General features: G+C 35.7%; 2 protein-coding genes across 8 annotated transcripts; one reads left to right on the forward strand and one right to left on the reverse strand.

The window, feature by feature from the left end:
* Positions 1–877: 877 nt before the first annotated feature.
* LOC112328994 (uncharacterized) lies at positions 878–11,799 on the forward strand. 7 transcript variants are annotated; one of them, XM_052456314.1, is made up of 7 exons: positions 878–2,013; positions 2,853–4,074; positions 5,659–5,923; positions 7,609–7,786; positions 9,833–10,049; positions 10,300–10,495; positions 11,250–11,799. In XM_052456314.1, exon 1 carries the CDS (start codon positions 1,138–1,140, stop codon positions 2,008–2,010), a length of 873 nt encoding a protein of 290 aa, XP_052312274.1. In that variant the 5' UTR covers positions 878–1,137; the 3' UTR covers positions 2,011–2,013; positions 2,853–4,074; positions 5,659–5,923; positions 7,609–7,786; positions 9,833–10,049; positions 10,300–10,495; positions 11,250–11,799. The 7 variants fall into 7 exon arrangements, with proteins under 7 accessions (XP_052312274.1, XP_052312270.1, XP_052312272.1 ...); XM_052456310.1 differs by lacking the exon at positions 11,250–11,799 and adding an exon at positions 8,744–8,803 and having other exon boundaries at positions 10,300–10,780; XM_052456312.1 differs by lacking the exon at positions 11,250–11,799 and having other exon boundaries at positions 2,853–3,659; positions 3,768–4,074; positions 10,300–10,780.
* On the reverse strand, positions 6,169–11,482 carry LOC7459984 (actin-related protein 2/3 complex subunit 2B). Its single transcript, XM_002314464.4, has 10 exons — positions 11,345–11,482; positions 10,280–10,346; positions 9,770–9,977; positions 8,580–8,746; positions 7,877–7,954; positions 7,627–7,759; positions 7,297–7,388; positions 7,119–7,175; positions 6,786–6,837; positions 6,169–6,510 (listed from the first exon to the last, which is right to left on the reverse strand). The coding sequence occupies exons 1-10, from the start codon at positions 11,401–11,403 to the stop codon at positions 6,311–6,313; spliced, it is 1,113 nt and encodes a 370-aa protein (XP_002314500.2). The 5' UTR covers positions 11,404–11,482; the 3' UTR covers positions 6,169–6,310.
* Positions 11,800–12,773: the final 974 nt, after the last annotated feature.

Raw genomic sequence — 12,773 nt, forward strand, 5'->3', positions numbered from 1 at the left:
TTGACATATAAATGTTTGTCAGGACAGTGGCATCCTATTTTTTTGGAGAGGAAGAAACAGGATGCGCAGGGTTACAAAGGGTCAGTTGCTTCAGGCTTGATATGTGATGATGGACTGGGGACAATATATATCTTCAGGCAATCCCATAAATTTTTGGGATCAATCCACCTATTTGCAGGCGGTTTGGATCTTCTTGGAGTAGCTGAGCATGGAAGTTTCATTGACCAAAATGGGGGTGTGTGATCAGCTTTTGTTCATTAGAGGACAGCTTGAGATCTGTGACCCAGTCTCTTACCTCATCTTCTAAGTTCTATCACAACAACTTGCTCAGGCATGGTTGTTCCATTGACCTTCTCTAATCCTGCACTGACTTTTGTTGTCAGCAATAATCCATGTTAATTTGTTTTCATATAGCACAGCCAAATGGATATATTTAACTACAAGTTTTCCAATTCGTGGTCGCAAGTCAAATTTAAGTAAAAATTTTCAGAATATAATCGCTCATTTTGTTTTTAACCCTAGCCCTCTTTGGGATTGCACTCAAACATCAAAATTGGATCTATTTTTTTAATATTTTTGAATGATTTTAATGTTAAAAATAAAAAAATATTATTTTAATATATATATGTTTTAAAATTTTAAATAACAATCCTCATCCACACTTTACAAATAGATTTAATTAACTCTCGAATATCAAAACTAAATTCACAGTTTTGATCGATTAAAAAATAAAATATTTGCACTTGACCTACATAATTAAATCCATGAAAGTTTTGCTTTTGATAACATAATAATATGATATGAGATTTAGAATTTTAGATATGATAGCCAACCTAATTTTATTAGCATTTGGCTACAACGTAAGAGAAGGAGGCAGTAAAGAGTTAAATTCACTGTAAAATTGTTTTAAAATATATTTGTTTGATGGATTTGTCCTAATCCTTCGAGTCAAACAACTAATGTATTTTCTGCAAACTGTGTCTTCTATCTTAAAACAAGGTAAGCCATGTTGAAGTGCCCACATGACATCTGACTGCCCCTACCATTTGCAACCGAAAAAAACTGAAACCGGCCTCAAAACAGAAGGACAAGTTGGAAGACGATCAATCGAACATAGGAAAAACGAGGAAGAAAAAAATGGCATCACTTGTAACCCATTTGTGCGTCACTCTTCTCCTTCTCCCTATAGGCATCCGCCGTCTCTTTTGCTCGTCTTCTCTTTACCTCAAGAACCCATCTCTTTTTAGATCCAAAACATGGTACCTCTCTGATCCCAAATGGAAAAATCTTGATTTGTACGTCCTCACCGTAGCCCTCCCTATCGCTTCTTTTTCTTTAATCTTTCTTTTCCTCTCCATTACTACTGGTCACACAACTTACCGTTTCTCCTTCTTGCATGAATCATTGCTTCTTTTTCTTTACTGGGTTTTGGCAATTTTGTTCGTTTTACGTGATGCCATTGACCCTGTAGTCATTCTTGATAATTTCTTGTTTGTGTTTGGTGGGATTTTGTTTTTCGTAGAGTACTCTTTTATTGGTGAGGGCACTTCTGGTCTTGTTGTCGAGGTTGTTTATGGTTTGTGTGGTGATTTGAGTCTTGTTTGTGGGTTTTGTTGTTTGTATTTGGCTATTAGGCCTGGTGCATTTTTTGCTGAGTTTTGTTTCTGTTGTGGGTTGGTTTTGAAAGGGACTTGGTTTTTACAAGCTGGGTTGTGTTTGTATACTGATGTTTTTGGTTTTAAAGGGTGTCATGAGATTGAGATTTTGCCTGGAAGTGGAAATGTTGAGTTGAAGTGTGATCTTGAGGAGGATGGGTTGAGGGGTGTGGCATTGGTGAATTTGATGTTTGTTGGGCATGCAATCGTGGTCTTTCTTGTGAGTTTGGGGTTGTTTGGATTGTTGTCAAGTAATAGGGATTTGAGGCATGGTGAAGCAAGTGGTCCTTTGCTGGCAGGGCTTGATTCTGAGAGTGCTTTGATGCGGGCGCTTCCTGAATTTGAAGTGGAATGAAGTGTATGTTCTTCTTTTTTTATTTTCTTGCCTTTTTCCCTGTATTGATAATACACAATTTTGGTGTTTAATGGAATTGAATCGATTGTTTGTGTATACATACAAGGCAATGGTGTTCTTTTCCTGACAAGCCTTTGCTGTTTACACACAGAAATTGGATACTAGATTGTCCTTTTATTGTCGAATTACCTTTTATCAGTGAATGAAAATGTTTTTTTTTTTTTTTAATTTATTGTTTTCATTTATTTAATAGCGCTGGCAATACAATCAGAACTTATAAGACTAATTAAGGTGGATAGACTTGCTTTCATACTTGTGTATTTGATTAGAAGCCATAACGTAATCATGCAAGTAGCCAAATACAGCTTCAATTCTGTAGGAAAATGAAAGCAGTGTTCAGACGAAATGTCATATATTATCATGTGCAGAATCGGTTGGAATTTTTTTATTTCCTTTTTGTTTAGCAGGACATGCTTCTAAAGTTAAGTTCCTCTATTCTTGCATTTAGGTACAGTAAAAAAATACATTTCGTAATCTAATAAAGAGTACAGACATGGATGGATTGCCAAACATTGAAGCAATTTGAGCTCTTGTTTTGTTGTATTCTGTATCTAAAGTTTAGATCACTTGCATACAGAATGAATTTCAAACATATTACCATTTGCTGATATGATATATTGGAAACAATCTCAGAATCATATACACACGCGTGCGCGCACACACATGTTATGAAATGCATGTGATATAGAAAAAATGCCTTGATCCTTATAATGCCTTACTAACATGTGCTTGCGTAGATTACCCTGTCATGAGTATCATTTTCTGCCTCCTTCAATGGGCAGGGGCAGCAAAGGATTTAGGGATTGAGGGGCCAAAAAGAATGTGTGTGTATATTTGGGAAGGGCTTCTAGATCTGTTCCTGCTTGTGGGTAAAGGCTGTTACTTTGTTATGCGGTAAGTAACCAGTAAATAGTTTTAGGAAACGGTTGCTGGAGTTGCCTATTGGCATCAGTAACATTTGTAGCATAGTGTGGGCCTCCAAATTGCAGGAAATAGATAGCTTGTTACTGTTTTGTGTTCCTCCCAAATGCATTGGTTCATGTTGTTGTTATGAATGATCACATTTGATTAACTCTAGTAATTCAACTGGATGATAATGGCCACAGATTCTTTACACCTCTGAAGTGATCAAGTGTTAAAGTTCAACACTTTAGACAGGTGGGTTTTGATTTTTCTTTCATATGGAAGTAAAAACCCACAAGCTTTAAAAAATTTCAGTTCTGCAGTGACTAAGATTTCATCTCATGACAGTATGTAGTAGCAACACAGAGTATCTTTCAATGAAATTTTGGATTCTAGGCAGAAATATCATGGCATCTTTGATAATGATGGTTGGATTTTTTATATTCCTTTGTGTCACTATCTTTCAAGTTGAAGAAATTGTTGTTTTTGTGGATAAAATGCATGAAGTGGAGCCGTTACTTCATGATTTTTATTTCTTCAATGATGTCTTTGGAGACAATTAGAAGGTCTTGAGAATTTGACTTCAGATTTTGAACATGGTAAAACGTAAGGACTTTTATGGTGACTTGAATTCACTGACGGACCATGACCTTACCAATTCATGTGTTCATAACTGTTGAACTCAGGTGCTAATGCTTTGCTGGAGAGCTTCTTTTCTCATTCTCCCATTCCACTCCTCACAAAACCGTAATCTTTGATTATCATGGAACCTTTATTTAATATATTTGTTGTAGGAAGCTGAAATTTATGTCCCCCTCCCAATTTTTCCCATCAAAGTGTGCAAAGAAATGGAATGTGATTGTCCTTCCAGTGATCTGCTTGCAAGATGCTTTATTGAAAAACAAGCTGTTGGAGCATGAGAAGGATCTGGCATTCAGAAGAGGAAGAAGTGATGCAGGAGCAACATCTGAGTCATATGTTAAATTTGGTTGGTACTATAGCATGCTACTGAAGAAAGACTTATCTGAATGTGCCCCTGGATAAAAGAAGAAATGAGTGGGAGAATAGATGTGATTCAAATCAAGATGTTTCTAGTATCCTGTAAGCAAAATTGCATAACTTTTCTAAAAATACAGTTTTAGATGATGAGTTTTTCTCAGGTTCTGATGTCCGTTTTGTGCTAACAAATGAGTACTTTCTACATGTTATACTTTTGTTGCCATCTCTCTCTGTCCCACAGACACACGCACTCAAGCATACCCATGCAGGCTTGTGTGCGCGCACACTTTTTACCTTTTCTAGTTCAGTTTTCATCCACATTTATCAGTAAACACACAAGTCAAATTGGAAATTATATTATCACTTTTGAGAATTCTCAGCAGCAAATGATGTTGTTGGCTTTTGACCTATAAGGTACCAGATGCTTGTCTTCTGGTTTAGTATTTTAATGTTCGGTTAAGTCCTCAATTACTGATCTACCTTGGAGGTTTCTTCCTCTCGTTTACCAAACTGGAACTGTTGCAACTGCATCCTATATTAAAGGAACATAGGAGGTTTTTCTTTTTTCAAAAATATTACCATTTCTTGGTAGTTGACTTCCCTTGTTAAAATTTTTGACATTGTGATTTTCATGTATATTTATATACCTATTCCTCAACTATCCTTCTGCTTATCAGTCTGGTTTGTTTACCTCATTCATGATTTTGCCTATCCATTTTGCTTGCCCGGCATGTTCCACTTCAGAAGGTGAAGCAAATAGAAAAGTCTTAGGGCCTTATTGCACAACTAAGGTTGCTTGAAGAAATTTAGACAACCTGGTTTTTCCTTTTTCACCAAGGTGGAGGTATAGCTGATTAAGAAAAATAAAATAGGGAAGGTTGTTGGAGAGGTCCTATATAGCGCGCGCGCGCGCTGGTGAGGAAGAGTGATTGTACTATAGAAGGGATGAGGGTATAACTATGGATGTCAGGATGTGTAAATAAACAAGTCAAGTCTGTATAAGAAACATGTACATAATTGGGATGGTGGGGGTGACTCCTGTTGAAGGGAAGTTAAAGGAGAAATTAGGATGATCTACTCTCATCCAACATCAAAATCTAAATAAACTGATGAGGAATGTGATCACGTTAAGTATTAGGACAGACAAGGGGGGTGGATGGAAAAAATGCCATGGGTTAGAGTGATAAAGAATGGTTTAGCATTGTAACAATTTATGAAGAATCTTACCTAAAATAGATCTGGATGGAAATTCATGGAATTGAACCTAAATAGTTTAAGATTGAGGGTTATTGAGCCAAGACAATAACAAATAAACCGAAAATGTCTTGAGTTGAAGTTGCAAAAAAAGAATAAAAACAAGAAATTGTAGCTTTAAACAGACTGGAATGAAGGGAGGGATTTAGTATTCTTTAAGTGGCCCCGCATATGAGAAATCCTATCTATCATCTTTTAAGTGGATATAGTGGAATCATACATCAGTAGCTTCAGTTCTTTTGGTGATCTAGGTGGTGTGCCCTATTGGAGTCATTTGCAATGTAAATGTTCTAATGTTGTTCTAGTTGGGGCACGCAGTAGTAAGCTGAAGAGAAGTTCAACTACATAGGTTCATCTGAAATTCATGGTTCTACTGCCCTGAAAAGCAGGTTTTGCTTGCTATCTAATGATAATTACCTTTCCTTCTTACAGGTGTCTTCATAGAAGGTTTGTGACAAGGGTGTGCTTATGAGGAAGGAGATAGCAGCCGAAACTTTAACAAGTAGAAAGAACTAGAATTGTGTGCAAAGCATAGTATATGTCTGCTGGCTATGATAGATTCCAGTTTATTATCCACAGAAATAATGCTTCAACTGCTATTTGTTGCTGTGTTATGAGGTTCAGCAAAAGAAGGAAATTTATAAAAGTCTTCGTTCAAGACTTTCAGAAAAGCAATGACAGTGGCTGAAAATTTCTAGTAAGTTTCTCTGACCTCTTTATATAGTTTAATATGTAAATCAGATTTTGAATTCTAGTTATAAACACATTAATATGCATGTCACATCAGAGGAAGTTTCATGAGTTTAACTGATCTTGCTTTTCTTTTTCCTGTTTGTGTTTGAACTGATATGAACTTCAAACTTCTCATTACAGTGTCATTGTCAATATGGTTAGATACATTTAATGATAGGCCTGATGGCTCTTGAAGTTGCTATACTGCTATTGTCACAACCTTAGTAGATTAGAGTAACATGCAGCTTTGATGTACTTCTACAAGACAAACCCAAGTTATGATAGAAGTTCACATATGGCACAAAAGTACATCTGATAACTGAAAATAAGAATATATAACACGGAGTTTAAATTATTCTAGTTTAGTATATCCTAGTGGAGAAGAGAACTTTGGGATTGTCAACCATCGTCTACGAAAATGCCGAAATCCATGGATTTTAATCCGAAAACGAATTTGCATGATCTTCTTGGTTAAATCACGACATCTTCTTTTGAAGTTTTTTGGTTTTGATAATCTTACCAGTTTTCCACCATGCCTGCTTTCTGCATGTGCTGGAAAACAAACAAAACATGAATGTTAGCTAAAAGTAAAAGGAAACCTATTTGCCACTTCTTTCTTAACCCGCACTCTTGTCATCATTCTGTGTGATTTCTCTAAGTATCATATATATGATGGGATGTCTTGTGGATTAGTTAAGTGTTTTTGAGCTCGGCATTCATCAAAATATAGAGACCATCCGGTGCCTCTATGTGAAGCAAAAGAGAACTCTCCCTTGTTCTTTTCTTTAATTTTCTCTCTGATAACATAAATGACCTGAACACTTTACCTTTGACCTTCTTAACATTTCCATTTTCTTCCAATTTTTCCTCGTGCAGGACCTGCAAGTTGCAGCAAGAAAATTAGTCTCAGCAAGAAAATTAGTCTTGCTGTCCCCTTGTTGAGGGCTGATGTATTATTGACTCACGATTGCTTTTCTTGCAATGTGGAGTTGCTAGGTTAGATCCTAAATTACCTTTTGGAGTGCAGGGGAAGAAAAATAAAAATTGAAATGCAACAGTTAATTGTTCAATAACAAGAGAGGAAAACTGTAGTGCTTTTTGGTTATCTGAATAAAGTTTACTAAGAATATGATGCTACTTCTGTTAGGTTTTGTCAGCACCTCAACCAAACTTTCCAAACGCTTTTGCATCCTTCTTTGTATGAAACCTCTGGTGCACTATAAGAAAAAATCTTGTCAGCAAAGGACGTATGCACTATTAACTCCTGTGCTTAACACCCCTCATGCCCAAAGAACATCAGAAATAAATAAAAGAAAAAACCTTGATAGAAAGTATTACCTTTACGTGGTTTTTCACGTAGGCATAGAAGTTTAATAGACTCCATACAGTTTTGTCTAGTTTTTTACCTTCAACATGGCGTGAAGAGATATCTGACAATATGGCAGCAAATACATTAGCTTACACATGCTCAAGGAAAACAAATGCTTATTAATACCCAAATGAAAAGTTTCATGATCAATGAATTTAGTTTCTATATTTTGTGTATCAAAATTATAACTAGTTGTCAAGCAATTTTGTATTTTCAATGATAATTATTGCAAAATGATGGAATTGTTGTTTAAGCCACTTTATGCATGGTTTTGTGTTCAGTTTTGAGCAAGGGGATACCAAAAGAGACAAACCCTCCATTGGTGCTTAAATCTTCTAAAGGTTCTCCTCTCAGTTCTGGTGGAGGAATGGGTGACCAGGTGCAAGGTGGAGCTTTAGCCCATTTTTCTGAGCTGCCCACATCCATGAGTTCCTAATCCCAAAAGGAAAAGGATGAAAGGTAATAAAGATACCATCATTTCTAAATAACAACAAGAGAACTTCGGGACAAAAAATCAGTTAATGTCTCTGATGTTAGAGTTTTGCAAACCTGAAAGAAGGCTGTCGCAATAATCACATCTGAGTGCTCTCTAAAACGCATTGGGAATACTGCTGTGATTTTTTGTGGCTGTTAAACAAAAAAATTACTTTAATTTAGTAAACTGGAGTCAAATATGTGTGGTAGTCAAAATTTGGTAGTGGTGCTGTTGCCAATTCTAAAGAGTGATCTACTTCAGTTTTTATTATATCAAATAAGTGAAGAGGGTGGCTTTTAGCGGATATGAATCTTAATCAAACATGTCCATCTCTTAGCATATTATGTTTTGATATCTTTATTTACCTCGCTGTTTTGTGGAGATTTTCATAAAGGACATAAAAGGTTGGATTTAGCTGAAAACTAAGTTGTTCGATCATTTAAAATGGCTTGAAATGTGACTGAAATGCCAGAACTGTTTCAAGTGTAAAACTTGGCCAGATTCCGAGCAAGGCTAGACTGCCAAATTGGTAATGAGTTTATTTACCTTACAAGTTTCTGGCCAGACTGTATTTAAGCATTTCTAGAAAGATTTTACAAAACTCAGAAATCTTGAAATCAAAATCTGGCACACTGTCATTGGAAGTTATTAGTAGACTGACAAAATTGTTATCAAAATCAGTCTTTCACTATGATAATACTTCATCAAGTCTAATATTGTCCCTTGGGGATTGAGACCTTAATTAGAAGAAGATGGTGATTGTATGAGCGGTAATACCTGTCTGATGACATAGAAGGGTTCTCTTGGGTGATAGACAAGTTTAATTGGCTTATTCATTCCTTGGGATGTATCCTGGGAGTTGACATTTCTCAACATTTCTTTCAGCTGGGAACTTAGTATAACTGCTTGCACTGACGAAATTTGTGTAATCACTTTTTCAGAGTCTGGAAAAGGAAAATATGTATCAGCATGGTTATGAAGTGTGGAAATTTGATAGCCTGGTATGAAAATAGACAAAAAATAAACATCTCCTATTAGGATTTTGTTCTTTCCTCTTTCATTCCTTACAAAATGCTTAGATAATTTTTCAAGCACCAACAGAACCAGAGGTGGCCCTTGTTTCAAAGCAAAGATCAAGATGTTAATTTCATGCTTCAAAATTTTGAAGATTGCACTGGCTATAATGACAAGTCATTTAGCATAAAGTTTCTTTAGCGCTAATTCTAATTAGTTTTATGATCTTGACTTGAATGCTATGTCTATGTTTAGTAGAAGCCATATGTTCAAATCCTTTTGTTCAACTCTATTATTATTTCAACTCCCACCTAAACATATGATACTATTTTCTGAGTTGTTGACTTCTTTTCAGGAGTATTATCAGGTAATCTTTTTATTTCCTACATTCAAGTGTCATGGAAAACTTTGTATGGATGTCTTCAAATCCTGAGATTGTGAATGGTGGTACTTGGCTGAATCAGGAATTCTGTTATTTAAGAGGAAATCTATTTCAGTGCTACATTTTAGTTGATCAAAATGGTTGGTGTTGTTTGTCTAGTTTGGGTGGTTAAACTTTTCTTTGTATTGTTAATCTGTCTTTGCTATAAACCCTGAACTCAGATTTACTGCATACAGTTCTTGTATTTCTTGTTTGTGTTAAGAAATTGCACAATCTTCTCATTCAAGCTCCAGCTTATTTTCTTTTTTCAAGGTAGCCTCCTATCAGAAATTTAACATATTTCTCCTTTCATGTGTGCAGTTCAGTCTTCTTTTGTAGATGGAGATTTTGAAACCTTTTTTTCTCTCTGTAAACTCCGTACTGATACTATAGTATACTGAAAGCTATTCTTAAATTTTTTGGTGAATAGAAGGAATAACATGCTTAAATGCAAGATAGTACTATTATGTGTCACAAAGCACCAAGCATTTTTTTTAAAAAAAATTGGTGTTGATTTGAAGAAGTAGCAAACCTTTTCCAATTGGAACCTTAGCAAAATTTAGCTTTAGGGTTAGCTGATATCCTTCTTTTGCAGGTTCAACAATCTCCACAGCATCCGAGCAAACTTGTTTTACCATCTGCATGGTGTATGATGACAACCCGTATGATAGCAGGGCTCCTTGGGATAGTAGTGGAGTTGATATTGACAAGTAGTTATGTTGTGGATCAGCTGCTGAAGACTGTGAATATTACAGGATGATTATCAGAATAGTTCTCAACATTTTGTTGGCAGCCTATATATATGTTGACAGGTAGTGGGCATGTGCTTTTTGAGTATGCACTCAGCCATTAATCACAATCATTTCTAGAATTCATGCATATTTCTCGATGCGGAGTCATTCCAACTATTTTTCAAGTCAATTACTTGGACATTCTAATGTGGTGTCAACTACAATCGGTTGCATCAAGTAGAAAGTGAATGTTGACACAAGTTATCTGTAATAAATTAAATTTTATCATGCTAAGAATGCAATAGACTAACCTGAACATGGTATTCCACAGACCCAAATTCATACAAGTGATGGTCAATCTCCACAGGCTTCTCAGCGCTATCATGAAAGGAAGCACATCAATTTTCAACATAGTTTTTGTTAATCATCCTTGCAACTTGAGATACAGTATTTGCTACTTGGGATGTGAAGGAGAAGAAAGAAACTTCAAATTCGTCCAGAGCAATGAAAGCCTACTACTTTCAAGGGTAGCATTTTCCGAGTTTCCTTTTCCTTTCCTCTACTACTAGAGAATGGATATCTAGAATTGCTTCCGTTTTCTATTTTTGTATAAATATGCTGAAATGGTTCCATAGACTTTGGAGAGACTTTTTACATTAGAAGTCCGTGAGATACCTTAGCAGAACTTATCATTCATTTATTTTTTAATTTCCTGCCTTTTATTTCGGGTAAGCCAATGATAAATCATCTTGTACGGAGAAGTTATCTTAAAGGGAAGAAATTTAATCAATTGAGACATGCGATTTGTGGAATTTAGATAAATAGTTCAGTGCTTGGCTTTGTTTCGTATGAAAGGTTATGTTGAGTTCTCAACTGTTTTGCTTTCTTCAGTGATATGATGTCATCAATCATAGATCATGGTTTGATCTCAGCCATGAAGCTGGGGAGAAGCATTTTATCTTTTATTATGTTGCATGCTCACTCATTTATGTGGCAAACCTAAAAGAAACAGCCCATCACAAGCTGTTTCCACTTGAGGGAGCTGTTCAGCTTTACCCCACCCACCAACTATTGCGTTTCATTGCTTATCTACCTGGAAAACACATTCTATTTTATCCACCAGACAATTATAGAGTCATCATTCAAGAGGAAAGCTACCTTCACCCTCCCTGTTTAGCCACAAAATCTTATGTTTTCACAATAATATCTTGGTAATATACATTCTTATGTTCTAGATTCAATATTTCATCTATCTAGAAATTTAATATTGAAGTTATGCAGGTTCTTGAGTGTGGTGGTAATGAATCCTTGAAAACCTACATTTGAAAAAAAGAAAAAAAGCTAGAAGAGGTGACAGGCATCCCAGAAAGACTTACCGGTATAGCTTGAGCAGGATCTCCCTGAGCGCGGGCGACACCCTATCAAAGCATGCCATGTTGAAGAAACCTCTCTCAAGCCCTGCCTCACATGGTGGTGGAAATGAACGGAGATGTTCAACTTTAAATCCAAATGGTTTTGTCCATATCTATGAAGTTTGAGTAGAAAGCAAGTTGAAGTCCTGCCATCATTGTTTAGCAACCCTTGAAGCAAGTACCTACCATCATCACTTCCCTCTCATTTCTCCATCTTTCTGCTTTGTTGTTTGCAAAGTACGCCTAATGGATCACCTGTCCACACCCTCCCACTGTAAACTTTTCTTTTAGGATTTTATATCATTAATAAGTCTAATAATACTTGCATGAGCCATGAGCTTCGCTTGTAAAAGCACATATACTCAATTTGCGTGTGTTGTTTGCGAGTCACACAATTTCAGATTAGAAAATTCTTCTCACGTACCCACTGGATTTTCTCCACTGATTTTTCCTGGCTCCATCCATAATATAATATCGTTTCTTTTGCTGGTTGTCCTTGCAGTTATTTAGGGACTGGATTATTATTTACTCCTTTTCTTTTGAACTGAGGAAGCTTTGCATCAGCTTGATGATCATTTATGGCACTGTTTAATCTATCAATGAAAGTGCCAGAAAAAAAAAACAATTGTAAGATTATATGATGCTTCATTTCTTATTTTTTTTTCCCAAAACATTTCATGTAAATATATATGAAAAACTGTTAAAAACAAAGTCAATAGATAGGGAAAGATGAAACAAATGCATGCTTTGACTCAAATATATATAAATGCATTCTACAATGAATCTAAAAAGAAAGAAAAAACCCTCATAAAACCACAAATTACTAACAATTATGAGAATAACACCGATCTAAAAGCTAATTAGAAAAAATAAATAAATTACAACACACTGGACTAACAATTGATGAATTATAATTAATTCAACACACTGTACGAATAAAAATTGACCTCCAAAAATCATATAATAGATGACCTAGTATTAAGAGCTTGAGATTAAGAGATTTATTTCTCCTGTGATCTCAGATTCGAGTCATGTGGTTGTTAATATGATGGCCACTGAAGGTTTACATAATCGTTAACTTCAGGGCTTGTGAGATTAGTTGAGATACGCGCAAACTAGAACAGATACTCACGTTAATAAAAAAAACAAATTTAACCTTCAAGCATATATATATATATATATAAAGAAGAACTAAATTGGAATTGGTCTCACCAAAGCCAAATGCCACTTGTATGAGAATAATCAACATTAAAGGCAAAGCAAAGAACCCCCATTGAAATTGTCTCCTCTTCCACTGACAGCTATGTACCACCAACTTTCCATAGCATGTAGGATTTTGAAGCTGTGGGAATTAGGGGTGAGTAAAAAAACTGGAAAACCGATTAAACCGAGA

Source organism: Populus trichocarpa, chromosome 10, assembly GCF_000002775.5.
Source record: "Populus trichocarpa isolate Nisqually-1 chromosome 10, P.trichocarpa_v4.1, whole genome shotgun sequence".
Lineage (NCBI taxonomy): Eukaryota > Viridiplantae > Streptophyta > Magnoliopsida > Malpighiales > Salicaceae > Populus > Populus trichocarpa.

Excerpts from the sequence above, each read along its gene's own strand:
- LOC112328994 (XM_052456314.1), top strand. The coding sequence starts at position 1,138 with ATGGCATCACTTGTAACCCATTTGTGCGTCACTCTTCTCCTTCTCCCT.
- LOC7459984 (XM_002314464.4), bottom strand. The coding sequence starts at position 11,403 with ATGGCATGCTTTGATAGGGTGTCGCCCGCGCTCAGGGAGATCCTGCTC. Across the intron at positions 7,389-7,626 it reads TGGAGGGTTTGTCTCTTTTG|ATATCTCTTCACGCCATGTT; the intron begins GTATCCCCTTGC and ends CCATATTGTCAG. Across the intron at positions 6,838-7,118 it reads GTTTGGAAAGTTTGGTTGAG|GTCCTGCACGAGGAAAAATT; the intron begins GTGCTGACAAAA and ends TGCAACTTGCAG.